Source organism: Microtus pennsylvanicus, chromosome 7, assembly GCF_037038515.1.
Source record: "Microtus pennsylvanicus isolate mMicPen1 chromosome 7, mMicPen1.hap1, whole genome shotgun sequence".
NCBI classification, from domain to species: domain Eukaryota; kingdom Metazoa; phylum Chordata; class Mammalia; order Rodentia; family Cricetidae; genus Microtus; species Microtus pennsylvanicus.
The window spans coordinates 5753996-5773762 of NC_134585.1; the positions used below are offsets into that span (position 1 = coordinate 5753996).

The following is a 19767-nucleotide window of genomic DNA, read 5'->3' on the forward strand; positions in this document are numbered from 1 at the left end:
GGAGCGCTATAGCACTCCTCAGCGCCACCAGGATTAAAATGGCCAAGAACATGCCTTTAGTCCCAGCACTTATGGCTAAAGGTTTCTCCAAGTCCAAAGCCAGCCTGGTCTATATAGTAAGTTAAAGCCAGCTACACGGTGACACCCTGTCTCAAAAAAGGGAGGGGGCTGACAATCTGGAAGAATACCAAGACCACAACACTGATTTCAGCCACCAATGGTACTTTATTCTGGAAACGTCTATGTATTTCAAAGTATTAACATCCTTCCTGTCACCCCCATGGCCCCTGCAAATCCAGAAAGATTAAAAAACAAAGATGTCATGTATAAACACCTCTTACCTACTTTCTCTAAAGCCCTAACAGTGTCACTGTGTGTGAGCGAGGTTCTTGAAGGACTGGCCTTGTGTTCAGTGACTGCCAGTCCTTCCCAGGGGCAAATGGCCAACGCTTCAGCTTCCATCTCAAAGCCCTGTTTCTCCATCATTAAACATTATCATTCCCCACTTGACATCTTCTTAGCAATTTGATTGTTGGATGCGTTTTTCATTTGGCAAAAATTCAAACTGGCTTTGCGTGGGATGTTTAGTGTCAGAAGCGGCAGTGTTGATGCTCAGGCTCCGAGGGAGAATAGAGAGAGCTGTGCATATTCCTGGAAGAGCGCACGCCGGAGGCTGGAAGGGGCTGTGCAGTTAGCGCCTCAACACTGCCTGCTTTCCAAGTCTGTGACTGTTGACCAGAATACAAATGCCCCCAAAGACGAGCCCCCTGCTTCATTTTGTCCAGAGGGTGTCAGAGTCGATATGCATGATCCCAACACATGGCACTCCATGTCATCTGGAAGATGGCTCACTAGGAGCATCTTAGAAGACCTGGGTGTGCCCGACACAGCATCACCTCTACCCTGAAGGGTATGCCTTAAGGATCTTCACGTCATCCACAGGACGGTCCTGGGAGTTTGTTTCCACCATGCCCACTCGATTCACCATTCCTATTCCCTGGCACACTCGGCCAAAAATGGTATGTTTGCCATCCAGCCATTGAGTGGGGGCGAGGGTCACGAAGAACTGGCTGCCATTGGTGTCTGGTCCTGCATTGGCCATCGCAAGAATCCCAGCCCCTGGGGGAGATGAGGAGAGAGAAGAATGTGAACAGGACCCTCAGTTCATCAGGGTGGCAACACTGTCAGCAGACACAGAGGACTGCAGGCCCATCTCCATCATCGATTTCAGCGCCCACAGCCTCTTCCCAGGAACAGGGCGGACACTTCCTGCACCACCCCAATCACCTCGATGCCTCTGCCTCCGTCTCCAGCTTCACTTGTGCTGCTCCTCGCTAACCCTGACCCATGTCACTCATTCCTCAAGAGCCCAGCAAGGCTTGAAGACTTCAGCACATTTAACAGTGGGGAGAGTCCAGAACACAGGCCAGCGGTCAAAATTACTTAGGACTCTCAAGAGGTGCTGTTTTCTTTCATCTGCCAGGGCACTCCTTGGCGCCATGGCTGGGCAGCTGTCTGGCACCATGCCATGGTGTCAGACACACACCTTGAACCACAGCCAGAAAAAGCAAGCTTCCAATACGCATTCCCTCTCCTGCCCATCCAGCCAGACTGCACACTTACCAGTGAACTTCAGGTCTGGATGAAGTTCGTCTTCAAACTGTTTCCCATAGATAGATGCGCCACCGCGACCTGTCCAATCAGAAGACAAGTAGTGACCCGGCCAGTCCCACAGTCTACCGCACAAAAAGAGCCTGAGGTCAAAGGACTTTTCCGAGTACAGAGAGGAATGTTATGGGCAGCGAGCACCCCAGCCCAGCCTCCAGTAGACACATTATAGTGGTCCAGTCACTGACTTGATTCAGGTAAGACAATAACACATGCTCATTAAATTGATGTCCCCTGTCAGGATGCAGGAAACATAGAAGAGCATCCAAAGGGGCAGTGGCACTGGTGTACCCAGCCACTCATGCCCCAACAGGGAGCATGTTGCTGAGTATTCAGTATTCCAGCAAGAGTGCCCAGGCCCTGAGCCCAGTGCCCACTGTAGACACTGTTAACCAACACACCTTCCTGTTGAGCTTAGCTTCTGCCCACAAACCCTACCAACCCAGCACTCCGGGCACCTGCTGTAGAAGGATCCCTGAAGTGAGGAGATGGAAAGGGACAGCTATTGGCTCAGGGAGGGGCAGGGATGGTGGTGCCATGCGGAGTGGAACAGCAGCACCCGGGAGGAGTGCACAGAGAGGACAGGTGGTGGGGGTGAAGGAAAACAAAGACGACCGGCTAACACCACCACCACCACCACCACCAAGTTCAGGATGTTAGCACTGGTGCTGGCACCTAAGCTCGGGCAGGGTCCCCTCTCAGAGCAAAAGGGCATAACTGAAGGTGAACATGGAAGCCTACACCTGTAATTCCTGCAGACAAGCCAGGAGGTTGGTGAGCTTAAGACTAACCAACGGTTAGTTCACGTAGGAACACTTAGCAGGAGGCTGGCTCTCACCAATGCTAACCAACTACACGCCGGCTCAGTACTGCTTTGTCCATGCTGAGCAGCCACAACCATGCAGCAGCGTAGAGAGCTCTGGCTCTGAGTCATTTCAGCAGGAACCAGGCAGAAAGAAGAGAATGGAGACAAGATGGGGTCTAAGTAAATGAGCTTGTGCTCCCATAGAGGCTGAAGGAGCAGAAATAAGGGATGCTGCCTGGCAGTGGTGGTGCACGCCTTTAATCCCAGCACTCAGGAGTCAAAGGCAGGTGAACTTCTGTGAGTTCAAAGACAGCCGGGTCTACAGAGTGAGTTCTAGGACAGCTAGGGCTACACAGAGAAACACTGTCTTAAAAAACCAAACCAAAACAGGATAAAAGAAAAAAAACAGAAAGCCGGGCGGTGGCGGCGCAAGCCTTTAATCCCAGCACTCGTGAGGCAGAGGCAGGCGGATCTCTGTGTGTTTGAGGTGAGCCTGGTCTACAAGAGCTAGTTCCAGGACAGACTCCAAAGCTACAGAGAAACCCTGTCTTGAAAAACAAAACAAAATAAAATAAATTAAAAAAAAAGAAAGAAAAAGAAAAAAAAAAGAAGTTAGGGAGAACGAAGGCCAGGACACTGGTACAAGCTGGGCTGTATGTGACTGTCGGTAAGAAGTCTCAGTGGATCTGAAGCTTCACCGTCACTCCTGACACCGCCTGGGAGACTGACTGCCCCTCACTCCCCACAGCTCCGCTGGCCCTCAGCCCTGAACCTGGACCATTCGGGAACAGTTGTGTTCCCCCACCCATGGCCAACTGCAACTCATGTACAACAAACTATCTTTCTTGCTGTCTCAGCTGGAGAACAAATAAATGAATAAATAAATAAAGCTGTCTTCAAGACTCTCCAGCATCTTCCCCGCCCCCCAAAAACCCTGGAGAGGAACAGACTGACGTCTAAGGCACGACACAAGAAGCGTGGGCTGACACAACGGTTACTATGCTTGGTGCTACTTGTCCCCATCCCGCCCATGACAGGCAGCAGATTCATATCCAAGCCAAAAGGAACCATGGTGGGCAGCAGCCCGTAAGGAGGACCGCATGGGAACGCGACACCCAGTCAGCTGATCATTAAAGCTTCTCATCTGGTGACAAAACCTCTGAGGGACACTTCAGGTCACTGTCCCCTGGGCATTCCCAGCGCCCCTGGCCTCAGAGACAAGTACAGGACAGCTCTTTTGCAGGCAGCTGATGCCCACGGCCCAGTTCTGTCTTATAACATAAACAAGCCTGTAGGTCCTGCTTCCAAGGAGCCAGCACTTTCCGTACAAACACAGATGAGCCCTCTCCTGTGCATTTCCCACAGCCTTGTCTCGTCCTCCTTCAAAGGCAGCTGCAGCCCTCTTGCAACCGTAAGACACAAGTCCAAGACCAAAAAGGCCAAATGCTAAGAGCGGCCCATAGGAAGACACAGCAAGCTCAGCCCTGACACTGCTGGGATGTGGGGCAGTGAGAACTGTTCTCCTTACGACATTTTCTATATGGAGAAACAACGTGGCCATAACGGCTGCCATTTTGGTTACTTAGAGCCAAACTGAGCACCACTTGATGTTACACCCACTACTAAGAGGGCAGATACCCTCTAAAAAGTCACGCAGGTGCACAGGAGCGAGCACGGAAGTACCAGGGTTGCTGAGCCCACTAACCAAGGGCAGCAACAGGCACCATCTAAGTGGCCAGCAGTCAGCCTGGCCCATCCCTTCCCCACCATTCCTGGCTCTCCTAGCTGTCCCTGTGACCTGGTTCTCACTCCTCCCTGTCACTTCTCCCTCACTGTGGCCAGACCATCCACTACCATGTACCCGAGGCCACACCTGTGAGGAAGCCCACAGTTTTCCCTTCCTGGCAGCACGTCATTAATGCTTTCTATTTTAAAATCAGAGCAAAACCCCAGCCCCACAGTCCCTGTGTCCTGTGTCCATCACAGGGACCTCTTCATGTAGGAGCTGGAGGACCCTGCTCAACATCCTCCGTGAGCATTCCACCACACTTGAGCCCTCAGGACAAGATCCACAATCCACACCACCACCCCGGAGGACACTCCGTGGTCACTGCCCCCCTCCCTTCCTTGCTGTGGCTTGCAGCCTGCCCAACTGGCACTCAGAGCTCTCCTCGACCTTCAGAGAGGCCTGCCCTATGTGCACCGCCCCATCCTGTAGCCCAGCAGTTCTCAACAGGGGTTGGCTGGTGGCCCTACGGACACTGGGTAACGTCAGGAACATTTTTGGTTGTCAGAACTGAAGGGTCCACTATCTAGTGGGTAGATGCCAGGCTAGGCCGGCTGCTAAACATCCTTCAGTGCCAGCCCAGCCCGTATCAGAGCTGTCGCCTCAACCGATAATGCCAAGGGGAAGACCTCTGCTCTCTCCCCGACAGCCCCTATTTCCAAGTCACTTGCATACCCGACATCTCATGGGGCTTTCTCCCTGCTGGACTGCAGCCCACAGTGGCCAGGTCGACAGCAGGAGTCTAGCAGACACCTGTGAAGGCTAAGGGAATTAACCAAAAGAAACAATCTCTGCACTGTTTCTGTGCCAAGACTTTGCCAATCACTTTACCAGCAGAGCTCACACAATAACCCCAGGAGGAATGGACAGCCATGCTCCCCGCCTCCTGACAAGAGCTCTGCAAAGCCACCTAAGCGGTACAGTGACAAGGAACTGTGTGGGGCAGGACTCAGGTCTAACACATCAGACCCCCATCCCTGCCGGGCACCTGGGTGTGACCAGACCCCAGCTGGACACAGCTTCTCAGGTATTCTCTTCTTACTCCAGTCACAAGGGGCCCCAGTGCCAAGTGAAATCAGACCATGCCGGATCAAACTGGCACCCTTGGTTGGTGGGCTCTGCAGTAACTGACCCCATGCCTTTTCCCACAGGCGACCAATCTGCCCAGACTGCTCCTTCCCTTTCCCTATACACGAGGTCTGAGAGTGACTCACAAGGCCTTGGAGTCGTCCAATCCAGTCTCAAGAATGAACTGCTGACTGGGTTCCATCATAGGACCTGTGGAGCAAGGAAGCCCTTGACTCCGGGGACAGCAGGCTCTCCTCCACGCTTCTCTGCAGGAGTGTCAGAGCGCACGCCCTCGGCTTCCCAGGAGGGAAGTTCTAGATTCCTCAAGGCTCGCCCCCAAGGCTCCTCTCCAGTCTTGTCCTACTCCATCGGACCGGTACCCTCACTACAAACTGTCAACTTGCCTGACATTCACAAACCACAGAACGCCAGCACAAAGTTGTACGTTCATGAAGTCACCAGTTTGTTTCTTTTTTCTTTTTTTGATTTTCGAGACAGGGGTTCTCCATAGCTTTTTTGGTTCCTGTCCTGGAACTAACTCTTCTAGACCAGGCTGGCCTCGAACTCACAGAGATCCGCCTGCCTCTGCCTCCCGAGTTCTGGGATTAAAAGCTTGCGCCACCACCGCCCGGCAGTTTCCTGTTTCTTAAAATGAACAACCTGTTTCCTAAGGAGCTGGGGGCTCCATGAGGAAAGAGACTGCCTTGGCTTCTGGGCTTCAGCACTCCTTACGGGCCCTGGAAAGGGGCAGGATACCCAGCAGACTCCTGGCAAATATTCGCTCAATGGGCAAAATTAACAATGGCTTGCTGTTCCACAAGACAAACTTCAGGTGTTCCAGGGGCTACCAAGGAGAGATGAAATCAGAGGGAGGCTGTCGCTCAAGGTAACTGCGCAGTTAATCAAGGCTGAGAGCAGAGCAAGACAACCTCAGACAAGCTCGGCAGGGTAAGCAGAAACAGATAGAAGACTCACAGAAAGCCAAGGAAAGGGCTGATGTGGTTGTTCCAATGTGGGTGGCGTAAAGGTGGGGGGTATGGCTCAGAGGGAAACGCAGGAAGTCAGGGAGCATCTGAACTGAGAAGGTACCTGAGAGTGGGTATGAGGAAGGCTGGGGAGGAAGGCTCCCGAGCATCCAGGCTGTGCACAGCAGGCTGGAGAGCGGACACCCAACTTGCAGAACCTACAATGTCACCTGCTATCTACTTGCGGCATTTAGCAGAGAACTGTCCTTTGTTGGCTGGGAGGCGCACCCAGTGCCTAGGACGGCCGCCTCCTGCTTGCTTTTCACAGACTTGCTGGCAGGCTGCGCAAACATTTGTTATCCTTGAGCCTGCGGCATTATTGGAAATCTTTTGAGTGCTTCAGTTTCATTAAAAGTACATCATGGAAATGTGACATTAGGGAAGACGGCAGAGTAGCTGCAGAGACAGGCGAGCACTGTGCCAACAGTTCATTTCCGAGTCGCTTCCCGTTCACTGAGCACGGGCTCTGGGCACACTGGTGTCCCAGATTAAGGTCCATTTCATCAGAGCAAGAAAGGGAGAGAAGCGGAGCAGGGAGGAAGAGCAGGCGGAGATTTGTGAGTTCGAGGTCAGCCTGGTCTACAAAGTGAGCTCCAGGGCGGCTAGGGATATACAGTAAGACCCTGGGTTTTGTTTTTTTAAAAAAGAGAGATAAGGTTCGAGACCAGCCTGGTCTACAAGAGCTAGTTCCAGGACAGGCTCCAAAACCAGAGAAACCCTGCCTCGAAAAATGAGAAAAAAAAAAAAAAAAAAAAAAAGAGAGAGAGAGAGAGAGAGATAAGTCAAGAAGGAGAGACATGAACGTCAGCATAAATCCTGTCTTGTTTCAATGCCCAGTGAAATGAACAAAACACAAAGATTTTACAACAGCTTGGTGTGGAAGAGTGCACCTTTAATTCCAGCCCTCAAGGGGCAGAGGCAGGAGGATTTATGAGTTCCAAGGCAGCCAGGACTACACAGCGAGGCCCTATTAGATAAAGAGAAACAAATGTTTTATTAAATTCTTGAAGAGTTGGCCAAGGAAAGAAAGACTCTGGAAGACTGGGAGCTAAGCCCTGAGAAGTCCCAGAGAAGTCTCACAGACTGCAAGGGCACCAGGAACAGCCTGAGGGCAGATGCCTGCACACACACACACACACACACACACACACACACACACACACACACACACACACACACACCACACACACCACACACGAGTGGGGCAGGGCTGGCTACCTCCCAGGGTCATACTTGGGGGATGAGTCAGAGCCTGGGATGAGGACAGAGAAACCATGGGACAAGCCTTCCCACAAGAAGCAACCCCAAGCCGGGCGGTGGTGGTGCACGCCTTTAATCCCAGCACTCGGGAGGCAGAGGCAGAGGCAGGCGGATCTCTGTGAGTTCGAGGCCAGCCTGGTCTACAAGAGCTAGTTCCAGGACTGGAACCAAAAGCTACAGAGAAACCCTGTCTCGAAAATCCAAAAAAAAAAAAAAAAGAAACAACCCCAATTCCTTTTCAGCCTGGGATGCAGTAGAGAGCCAGCAGCCTTGAATTTGCAGTGGGGAAGACACATGGCCCCACAAAAATTCAGATAAAGACAGGCATCTGTTTACATGTCCCTGAACAAAAACAAGGTGGGGACAACATACATGTTGGTGCCAATGGCGACAGACATGACGTGGGCAGTGTGAGACAACGCCAGCAAACGGAAGGACAACAGCAGAGAAGGCGGGAGCCCTGCTGACCCGAGAGACCCCAGGCACAGTCTAGGCGCAGAGACACTGAGCACAGTGAGGTGAAAAAGACACAGCTAGGCTGAGGAACAAATTGGGACCCAAATGACACTAATAGAGTCAACACCGCTACTGAACTGTTGGGGACTGTGGACCCTCAGACCCTGAATTTTCTATGAGCCTCTGCCTGCCAGAGTAAACAATTTGTTTTCCTATGCCTATAGCCGCTCTAGGCACGGGACTCTCATGAGTTCCTGATGGCAGGGGAGTAGTTTCTGGTGGGCTTGCAGATGAAAGTTCTAAGAGCTAGGGCGTGGCCATTAGTCAAGTTGCCCTGGAACACAATAAATGGGGCATTCTTGTTTCTAGGATGACCTGTGTCTCTGTCTGTATGTGTGTTTCAATCTCCAGCCCTTTGCCCAACTCTCAAACCGTCCCGTAGTGCAGGCATAATACTACACTGAACAGCGAAAATGTCTAGAATAGACACAAATGGCAATTGAGTAAGGCAGGTGAGGGTCTGGAGGGTTTTAACAAAGACAGGGAAAAGGAAAAAACCATCTCACTGACTACAGGAAATATGAGACATGGAAGAGAAAATGCAGCAGCTACCTGGAACACAGTAAGCCAGGCCGGGAGGTGCTCCAGCAGGCTGCTCTGACTCTCTGGACTGAGGGGAGCACATCTGGCCTTGGATTCTCTGCAGCTGTATTCAAACCAGACTTTTCTGCAAAAGATCTGAGGGGATGAATGTGTCTCTGATATGATGCTATAACTACTCAAGGTCTTTTTTTAAGTACAAAGGCAATAGGCAGAGTCTGAAACAGGAACAAACCCAAAAATAAAATCCCCTTAGTTCTTGCAATAGAAAGCAAGAAACAGACGCCTGGTAAGAGATGGAACCATGGCCAGAGATGGCTCAGCCAGGAAAAGGGCTTGCTGTGCAAGCCTGCTGACCCAAGCTCAGTCAAAACAACTGCTGTGGGGATGGTCATTTGTAATCCCAACACTCTCACAACAAGATGGGATGCAGAGACAGAACCTGCTAGAAGCTTCCAGACCAGCTACCCAAAGTAGGCTGTGCAGAGAGAGAACTGCCCAACTGAGAAGATGAGAATCAGCTCTAGCCCTGACCCCAACATGGGAGGGTGCACACACGCATGCACACGTGTGCAAGTCCTTTTGTATATGTGTTCCTTTTATTGGCTAATGAATGACAGTGCAGAATAGAGCAAGGTGGGAATTTTAAGCAGAGATACAGGAGAAAAGAAGGCAGAGTCAGGGAGACATGTAGCTGCCGAAAGAGAGAGACGCCCAGGAACCTTACTGGTAAACCACAAGCCTTGTGATAAAATATAGGAATCGGTTAATTTAAGATGTAAGAGTTAGTTAATAAGAAGCCTAAGCCATTGGCCAAACAGTATTGTAATTGGCATAGTTTTTTGTGTGATTATTTTGGGTTGGGCAGCCGAGAAATGAACAAGCAGCCTCCATCAACAAATTGGTACCCAACGTGGGGCAATTATATCTGCCTAAAATATGAGAGAGCTTAAAAAAATTTTAAACATTAAAAAAAAAAACAGTTAAACACGGATTCATGGTAGTAACATTTTCTCAGGTAAGCTCTGTTTGCTAAAAGCAAGCAAAAATACGATTCCTTAAAAAAAAAAAAAAGCTTCCTGATTCAGCAGTAATAGCAAAAACTGTGAGGCTCCTTTAAGAAGGCTTCCTGGTTCACACAAACAGCTCTGGCTCTTTTAGGAGGCCAGCACTTAAATGGGGTCTTCACAGTGACATAGGCCTGCTGTGACCCTAGAGTTGGGGTGGTGTACATGGCTCTCAGAGGCAGTGAACATACCTCTGTCATGTTGGATTGGACAAAACAAGCAGGCAGGGCTGCAGAGTTGGTCCTAGTCACGACCATTTAGCATTTAAAAAAAAAGTGCTTCTGGTCAAAAAATAATTACAAATACATAATAATAAAAACAGATTCAAATAAAAAAAGGCCTGTAAATGGGTCACGTGTTGGTTAAATGTGTATAGGCTTGGGAGAGAGAAGACAGACAGTCATAGCTTAAAAAGGTAAAGAAAAATAAGCCACGTAAAGATGGAAAATACACAAAATCTGTATTATGTACATTATTGTGTTTTCTCTGAATTTTTGGCTGTGAATGAGCCAAAGTACAGAGACATTTCATTGTATGGGCTGCTAAGCTAAACCAAAATACATTAAAGGTATTTTGACTTCAAAATTTGGGTCTAAGGATATGTTGCTTTGGAAAAGAGGTTCTGCTTTTGTTTCCACAGAGGATGAGAACTTGTGGATTCCTTCCAGACTAATGTGGTTTGATCAAACAAGACCCCCTAAAGCAATGGCCCAGATGGCCCAACATCCATGACAGCTTCAGGACTGCTGGCTGAGATGGACCTACCACGTAGGATACCCAAAGAAAGACCTGATTAACAGCGCCCCAATCAGCAGGAAGTAGTCTAGAGAACAATACCCAATTTTAAATGATTGTTTATAAATGTTTGTTTACATTTCAAGAGGGATATGTTACAGAGATGAATTTTGCATTGGTATGGATCTTGGTTTATTGATACAAATTTAAAGTCAATTTTGTTATATGTATATTTCTGCTCTTGATTAAGGTACTGTGTTTGTGCAGCTCATTTTTAAAAAGTGATGTATAATTAAGAAATACAGGTAAACAGATTGTCATCTATAATAGTCAAACTTGTAATCATGTTAGTTTTTCTAGATGTACAGAGATATAATTCAGATGGATGGGTATTCTTCAAACCTTTCAAAGAATAACAGAATATGACATTTAAAATGTTTTAAGAACTTAGACTTTTCTCAACAGTGAGACATGTCTGCTTCTGGCAGCACCAATTACTTCAGTGAGGTTGATGGGCATTGAAGAAACTTGTTATGGAATTTGCCTTCAATGTAACAAGGCGAGCCATTTGGGCAAGAAACTGCTCTTGCCTGGATTGCTTGATGGTATGCTGTATTAACTGGACACGTGTAGGATCCACTTAAAAATGACTGCTGAAGCTGCCTAAAGAAGGTGAGACAGTCCCTCTGGGTTCCTTCATCATGAAAGAGTCTGCCAAACATTCTGCAGGACACAGAAGAAAGTGATTGACAAGCTGCCAATATAGGCAAAAATGTCTTTAAAATTTCCTGCTTCATGGAAAAGTCTGCCAGATACTATGGGCCTATATAGGCTAAAGATGGATGCCCCAACATTACAGAAGAACTTTGGGTGATTGTCTAGGCAGCAAGATGTCTCTGTCTAGAGTTTTGAAAGTTGCTTACAATGCACTTCCTGTTTACTTAGGTAATATATCCTTATGCAGTCTTTATGGAGTTAAAAATGATAGTTATAATTATAAAATATAAACTAGATATAAAACTTTAAACTCACAAAGATAGGATAGATCATAGGATGGATCATAGAAATGCCAAATGTAAATGGACTAAATATTGTATAATTCTTGCTTGATAACTGTTTTGTTATATGTAACTTTACTACGTTAAAGTTAAAACCTTTTTATTTGGACAGAAAAGGGGAAATGGTGTGGAATGTCCCTCTGTATATGTGTTGCTTTTATTGGTTAATAAATAAAGAAGCTACTTGGGCCTATGGCAGTGCAGACAAGGCAGGAATTCCAAGCAGAGATAGAAGAGAAAAAAAGGCAGAGTCAGGAAGACACCATGTAGCTGCTGAAGGAGACAGTCACTATGGAACCTTACCTGTAAACCACAAGCCTCATGGTAAAATATAAAATAATAGGAATGGGTTAATTTAAGATGCAAGAGTTAGTTAATAAGAAGCCTAAGGTATTGGCCATGCAGTGTTGTAATTAATACAGTTTGTTTTGTGATTATTTCAGATCTGGGTGGTTGAGAAACAAACAAGCAATATCCATCAATAAACGTACTCTAAATATTTGAAAAGAACCACTGCCCCCAGCTCTTGTTAAAATAACTGAGCAGCTGAGTACCACCAAAATGGAGACTCCATAGGTTTATTTTGGATGTAAAAGAAAAAACAAAACCAACAATAAAAATTCAGGTGTGAGGAGATGTGGCCCAGTGGTTAATAACACTTGCCACACTTCCAAAAGCCTGGGTTCAATTCCCAGCACCCACATGGCAACTCACAACCATCAGTGACTCCAGTTCTAGGGGATTTTGGCCTTCATGAGTAGCAAGTGTGTACATGGTGTGGAAACATAAATGCAGGCAAAACTCATACACATAAAATACTATGAATAAATATTTTTAAAATTTAGTAGAAAAATTTAAGGTGGGAGGATAAGAATGAAGAGAAATCTGTAAATACTAACTGCCTCATGTTCACAAGAGGGAGTCAGTTTTTCCATTACTACACACAGAATCATCCATATACTAACTGCCTCATGTTCACAAGAGGGAGTCAGTTTTTCCATTACTATACAGAATCATCCATATACTAACTGCCGCATGTTCACAAGAGGGAGTCAGTGTTTCCACTACTACACAGAATCATCCATACCCTATTCCACCATGTACTTCCTGCCTGGGTGGGGATCCAGGCCTGCATTCTTTTTTTTTTTAATCTTTTTTATGTTGGTTTTTGTTTTTTGGAGACTGGGTTTCTCTGTATAACAGCACTGGCTGTCCTAGAAGTTGCTCTTAGACCAGGCTGGCCTCACACTGAGAGATCCGCCCACCTCTGCCTCCGAGTGCTGAGATTAAAGGTGTGCGCCAGCATGCCTGCCTGCATTCTTGCCCTTCCATCTAATCTCCAACAGCAGCCAGCGACCTCTGAACACAGAGGCCAGAGCCTGCCACTGTGCTCACAACAGCCAGGAGGTTTCACCTATTCTTCCTTCTGCCAGGGCTGCACAGGCTCCGCCCCCACGTCAGCTACAGCAGCATCCTTCCAAAACTGATCCCCATCCCCATATTTGTCTCTCTGCTCACAGCTGTGTCCCTAGAGCTTCGAGTAGGGGCTTTGACACAAAGCCCATGCTCAACACCTGTCAGATGAACGAGTTAATAAAGGAACCCAGACTTTATTTCCAAGACCCAGGATTGTCTTTTTACTCCTGTGACTGATCCAATTCCATGTCACTCTGGGTCTAGCAATATCATCAGCTCTTAGTGAACGACACAAGAAAGTCCTGAGAAACTACCATGCTGCGGAGTGAAGAGTCTCTCCACTGAGTTACACACGTGAAAGCAGGAACCAGCAGCAGATTCAATGAACCACAGCCAGCATGTGCCTATCATCCAGCTGTGGGAGGTAGAGGCAGGAGGATCAGGAGTTCAAGGACAACCTGGGCTACCTTGACACCCTATTAGAGAGCAAGACGGTGTGTGTTTGTGTGTGGGGGGTGACTAGCTATCAATGCAGCTCAGTTGGTAGAGTGTTTGGGGGAGGGGAGCAGGCAGTGTGGATACCAATACAGCTCAGTTGGCTGAGCGCTTGGCCAGTGTACTGGAAGCCCTGGGTTCAATCCCCAACCCTACAAAAGCTGAGCGTGGTAGCATACAGAAATCCCAGCACTGAGGAAATAAAGGCAGGAAGATCAGAGGGTTAGGTCGTTTTCAGTGAGGAGGAGGCTAGCCTGAGCTATAAGGCTCTGTCCCAAAAAGAAAAACGAATCAGATTCAGCAAACGGAAAAGCAAGCAAAGGCTGCCTTACCACACAGATATGACTGAGTGAGACTTGAAATGTGTGGTGGCGTAACCGTACCTGTCCCTGTTGGGTCACCGCCCTGGATCATGAAGTCCTTGATGATCCTATGGAATTTGGTGCCGTTGTAGTAGCCCCGCCGAGCCAGCTCTGCAAAGTTCTTGCAGGTCTTTGGAGCATGCTTCCAGTACAGCTCCAACACGATGATCCCCATGCTGCAGTTGGGACAGACAGCACAGGCAGTCAGCAAGCTCACAGCAGGGAGCAGCGTGGGACCTCTAGCACTTTTCAACCAGTGAGACATCAAGCTGTGACTAGAGTTTACACTCAGAAGGAAACAACCCACGAAGCAACAAGGCTACTGCCAGGGACCCGAGTGTGACACACAGGGCAGCTTCTGGCTTTTGTTCTACGTAAAACAACCACAAACATGGCAGGATTCTAAGCACATATACTGATGCTCCAAAACCAGCCCTAAACAAGGAAAAGGGCCTCACGTGCCATCTGTAGATCTAATAAAAGATACTAAAGCCGGGCGATGGTGGCGCATGCCTTTAATCCCAACACTCGGGAGGCAGAGGCAGGCGGATCTCTGTGAGTTCGAGACCAGCCTGGTCTACAGAGCTAGTTCCAGGATAGGCTCCAAAGCCACAGAGAAACCCTGTCTCAAAAAAACAAAAAAAAAAGAAAAAGAAAAAGAAAAAAGATACTAAAGTGTGGGGAGTTATAGACATTTACATCAGTGGTGGTGGATGTTCAATAAATACCTTTTCTAACGTTTATATTTTTGATCATGTAAATATATTACCAAGTACAACCAAAGTTGAATAGAAAGTTAAAAGCAGTTTGAGTGTTCAAAGGAGGGTCAGACAGGGCTGGAGATGGCTCTACAGCTAAGAGCAAGTACTGCTCTTACAGAGGACCGGGGCTCCATTCTCTCACAGCAGAAGGCTCCCTACCACGGGCGCCTCTGGTGCCAGGGGATCTGATGCCTCTGGCCTTTGCCGGCACTTGCACTCACGTGCACACATCCACACACATAAAAATGAAAGTGAAATCTGAAGGGAGAGAACGTGTAAAACAAACAGACGCCAAGGCTGCTTATCGCACGTGTCTGCAAACACCCAGTCTGGGTGTTTTTATTGTCTCCCCAGGACCTCTAAGGACAAGACAGAAGCAAGAGACAAGGCAGGGGTAGGGGTGCTCATGCTGTATGTCAAACCCCACTGAGTTCTAGGAACATGAGGGCTGAGTTAAGTGTGTGTGGCCCAGACACAGGGGGCCCAGCAGTGTGAGCACTCCGGTAGAGCCCAGTGGGAGAGCCACACACCTTTTTAATCCCCGTACTCGGGAGACAGAGGCAGGCATATCTGAGTTTGAGGCCTAGTCTACAGAGTGAATTCCAGGACAGCCAGAGACAGGGAAACTGCCTCAAAAAACTAAAATAAATAAATCCATTATAAATAAATACATGTACATAGAATGTACTAGAAAACCACTTTCTGGCAGCCTTCCTGCCTACAGTTCATCCTTCTGCTGGCTACCAGCCAACACAGGTTTAGTCTGCTGTGGGGGGCACTATCTGAGGAGTTCTTTCCCTGGGAGCTCACATTCTTGTGGGTTTTGTCCTTCTTATTTTGTGTGTTGATGGGTACTGTCCTTAATTACACTTATTTATTGTGTGTGTGTGTGTGTGTGTGTGTGTGTGTGTGTGTGTGTGTCTGTGAATGAGTGTAGAGGTCAGAGGATGAGGTCAGGAGCCAGCTCTCTCCCACCACACAGCAGGGATCACATCCTTCAGCTTGGTGGCAAGCCCTTGTACTCACTGAGGAATCATCCAGTCCTATTAGGCGTTTTCTAAACATAATGACAGCGAATGGCAGGCATGAAGTACTTACATAATTGACGTGTCCCTGAGCAATTTCAACTTGTAAATATCTGTTCTCTAAGAAAAGTTAGAGTTGCCTAAGAGTCTGTGTGTGTACAAATATGACCAATACCACAGAAGCAGCATCTGTCACAGTGAGAAAACTAGTAGACTGGGCGGTGGTGGTGCACACCTTTAATCTCAGTGCTGGGGAGGCAGGGGCACAAAGATCTCTATTGAGTTCATTCCAGAAGAGTCAAGGCTACATAGAGAAACCCTGTCTTGAAAAATCAAAAAAAAAAAAAAAGAAAGAAAGAAAGAAAAGAAAAAGAAAGCAAAGAAAACTAGATGCAACTTATAGGCTCTTGAAAGGGAGCTAACCCAGGAACAACCACACCACAGGCAGCTACACGCTGTTGTGCCAACTCTGCTGAGATAAGACACACACGTAACAGAAATCTGGACAACCATCAACAAGTTGTTACTAGTGGTTTCCTGGAGGGAAGCGGCTGTCACGGCTTACCCCGTATCTTTTACACTACCTAGAGTTAACTGTCAATGTATTTTGTGATTAAAACCAGACTGATGCTGGGCGGCAGTGGCGGAAACCTTTAATCCCAGTACTTGGGAGGCAGAGGCAGGTGGATTTCTGTGAGTTCGAGGCCAGCCTGGTCTACAGAGTGAGGTTCAGGACAGCCAGGGCTACAGAGAAACCCTGTCTCACAAAAAAACACTGCTGACTCTTGCAAGTCATCCTCTGACTTCCGAGTGGTGTGGACATACACCCCACACACACATAATGACAAACTAAATGGAGGCAGGCTGACCAGGCTCCAAGCAAGGTTCTTTCCACTGTGAAACAGTGTTATAGGTAAGTCTGTAAAAGGTAGCATCTCCCCAGTTAAAGCTAGAGGGTGTGTGTGTGTGTAACAATGCCTTCATGATAGGAGCTGCTAGCAAGATTAACCCAAATGGAACCACATAGCAGAGGCCTGGCACTAGTAGGAGGTGGCTTAATTATACTGTTAGGTCACTTTTTCTTTTTCGAGCTGTGGTCTCCTGCAGCTCTTGAACTCGAGACACAGCCAAGAACGACCTTGAACTCTCTCTCTCTCTCTCTCTCTCTCTCTCTCTCTCTCTCTCTCTCTCTCTCTCTCTCCCCACCCTCACCCCCTTTCGGAGATAGAGTCTAACTGTGGAGCCCTGACTGGCCTGGAACTTGCTCTGTAGACCAGGCAGGCCTCGAACTCGAGTTCTGCCTCCTGGAATTAAACGCACGTCTCACAACCCCAGGGAATACATATCTTTTGCCCGTGGTGCTGGACTTTCAACTCAGGACCTAGTTGTAAGCATTCTACCGGCCCAAGACCATGATCCTCCTGCTTTCACCTCCAGAGAGCTAGGATCGCAGACAAGTGCCAACCACACCATATATGTGGTCGTAGAGACCGAGTTCGGGACCTCAGCATGCTAAGCTCTCTACCAAATGAGCCACTCAGCCCAAAGAGCACACTTCGTGGAGAAAATTCGTCTTCCTCTACTTTCAAAGCAATTTGTTCAACCGGCCCTAATACTTTACCCGTAGTGTTCACACGTCCGTCTCCTTCACCACAATACACGGTTTTATCTAGTTCTGGGTCTTCAAAAGTCCAGGTCCTACGTGCATGGTTTGTGGACTCCATAATACTTGTTGAGAATAAGTGGATGAATGAATGAATGAAGATGGATATAGATAAATGAACTAATGAACCGGGTGGGAAAAGGAAAGCAAACAGACGTTATCGAGATCTCCCGCGGTGCTGGAGGGGCTCCCCTGACGTCCCTTCAGAACTCACGGGTACTCCCGGCCGCAGCTCCATGCCGTCCACGTGCGAGTCAGGCCGCCTCCCTTAGCCTAGCCGCTAGGCACAAACCCAAGTCTCCTCGGCCAGTCCGGCCCCCAACCCTCACCTAGTCTCCAGGTAGACGTTGGGCGGCTGCCAGGTGTCAGGGGGAATCGCCGCCATACTGAGCGAAGAAGGTATCCCCTTAGCAATTGCTACTTCCGGCGGAGATCATGGGGGACCCGTCCCAGGTACGCACACTTCCGGTTCCCGCAGATCAGCCGCTTTGGATGATAGGGTTTAGGGCGCTGGCACAAGGAAAATAAAAGATCTCTTTCGAGGCTGGGAAGGGGCTTGCAAGACGAGCTACCAAGTACAGAGCCACAGACAAGGGCAAGATCCTTCTGCGGCTATTCGCGCCATGCTCCGGAACAGTGATTGGTCTGTTTAGATACGGAAGGCGGGACAGCCGGTTTCATTCTAATTGGCAGGATGTCCAAACATTGAAGAATTTTTTAAGTTCCCTAACTGGGACGGCTCAGAAACGAACTGTATTACTAACCACGTAGTCCTGGAACTCACTATGTAGACCAGGCTGGCCTCGAATTCACAGAGATTCGCCTGTCTCTGCCTCCTGAGTGCTGGGATTAAAGGCGTGCGCCACCCCCGCCCAGCGCACTTTCTTATTTTATCTATTTCATAAAGCAATCCTGTGGGTAGCACTATTCCTGTTTTTCAGATGTGAAAACTGAAACTCTGCAGTTAAGTGCCACGTGGCAAATCTGATCCTCCAGACTCAAAGCAAGGACCGTGTGGAATGGGGAAAAGGCTTGGGAGGAGGATGACAAGAATTACAGTGACTGCGCCCCGTGGTGTGGCACACGCCTTTAATCCCAGGGCTCCGAGTTCGAGGCAAGCAGATTTCTGAGTTTGAGGGCAGCCTGGCCTACAGAACGAGTTCCTGGACAGCCAGGGATACTCAGAGACTCCCTGTCTCAAAACAAAACAAAAGGACTTGATGACTGGTGGTGCACCTTTTATCCCAGCACTCGGGAGACAGAGGCTGGTGGATCTCTGAGCTTGAGGCCAGCCAGGGCTACCTAGAGAAACCCTTTCTTAAAAACAAACAAACCAAAACTAGCTTTCAATAGGTTTCAATAGGGTATGCCCCCGTGACCTCCTCACAGGAGGGTATGCCCCCGTGACCTCCTCACTGGAGGGTATGCACCCGTGACCTCCTCACAGGAGGGTATGCACCCGTGACCTCCTCACAGGAGGGTATGCCCCCGTGACCTCTGCACAGGAGGGTATGCACCCGTGACCTCCTCACTGGAGGGTATGCACCCGTGACCTCCTCACTGGAGGGTATGCACCCGTGACCTCCTCACTGGAGGGTATGCACCCGTGACCTCCTCACTGGAGGGTATGCACCCGTGACCTCCTCACTGGAGGGTATGCACCCGTGACCTCCTCACTGGAGGGTATGCACCCGTGACCTCCTCACAGGAGGGTATGCACCCGTGACCTCCTCACAGGAGGGTATGCCCCCGTGACCTCCGCACTGGAGGGTATGCCCCCGTGACCTCCTCACAGGAGGGTATGCCCCCGTGACCTCCTCACAGGAGGGTATGCCCCCGTGACCTCCTCACAGGAGGGTATGCACCCGTGACCTCCTCACAGGAGGGTATGCACCCGTGACCTCCTCACAGGAGGGTATGCCCCCGTGACCTCCGCACTGGAGGGTATGCCCCCGTGACCTCCTCACAGGAGGGTATGCACCCGTGACCTCCTCACAGGAGGGTATGCACCCGTGACCTCTGCACAGGAGGGTATGCACCCGTGGCCTCCACTCTAGGGAAGCAGCGACCAAGAATACATAGAGCTGGCTGGCCATTCAGTCTAGCCCAAACAGTTTGCTCCAAGTTCAGTGCACCACAAGGAAAAAATGTATGTTTTATATTAAACATCCCATAATTAACAACAAAGAAGCAGGGAAATATTTACATCATTTTTTCAGTTCTAAGATGCCTCCTCCTTCCCACCCGCCCACTTCCTGCACAGCAAGGCAAGAACAAAGCAAATGTAAACCCTAATGCTCAGTATCCAGGAAAACTGCAAATGTAAACCCTAATCGTCAGTTCCCAGGAAAACTGAGCAGAAGATAATACAGAAAAGAAATCTGAACCCTTAATGCAGCGGACTTACAAACCCAACAGAGCTGGGGGTAAGAGCACATGGGGAACTCTCCCATCAACTAAAAATGACTTTGTAATTATTCATTTTGTGTATGTGTGTATGCACCTGGGTGTGTGTAT

General features: G+C 48.7%; 1 protein-coding gene across 2 annotated transcripts; it reads right to left on the minus strand.

Moving 5' to 3' along the window:
• Positions 1–205: 205 nt before the first annotated feature.
• On the minus strand, positions 206–17885 carry Ppil1 (peptidylprolyl isomerase like 1). Of its 2 annotated transcripts, none has more exons than XM_075979728.1 (4): positions 17580–17885; positions 13823–13977; positions 1624–1692; positions 206–1119 (listed from the first exon to the last, which is right to left on the minus strand). In XM_075979728.1, the coding sequence occupies exons 1-4, from the start codon at positions 17633–17635 to the stop codon at positions 899–901; spliced, it is 501 nt and encodes a 166-aa protein (XP_075835843.1). In that variant the 5' UTR covers positions 17636–17885; the 3' UTR covers positions 206–898. The 2 variants fall into 2 exon arrangements, with proteins under 2 accessions (XP_075835843.1, XP_075835845.1); XM_075979730.1 differs by having other exon boundaries at positions 17465–17665.
• Between the last annotated feature and the right edge of the window lie 1882 nt (positions 17886–19767).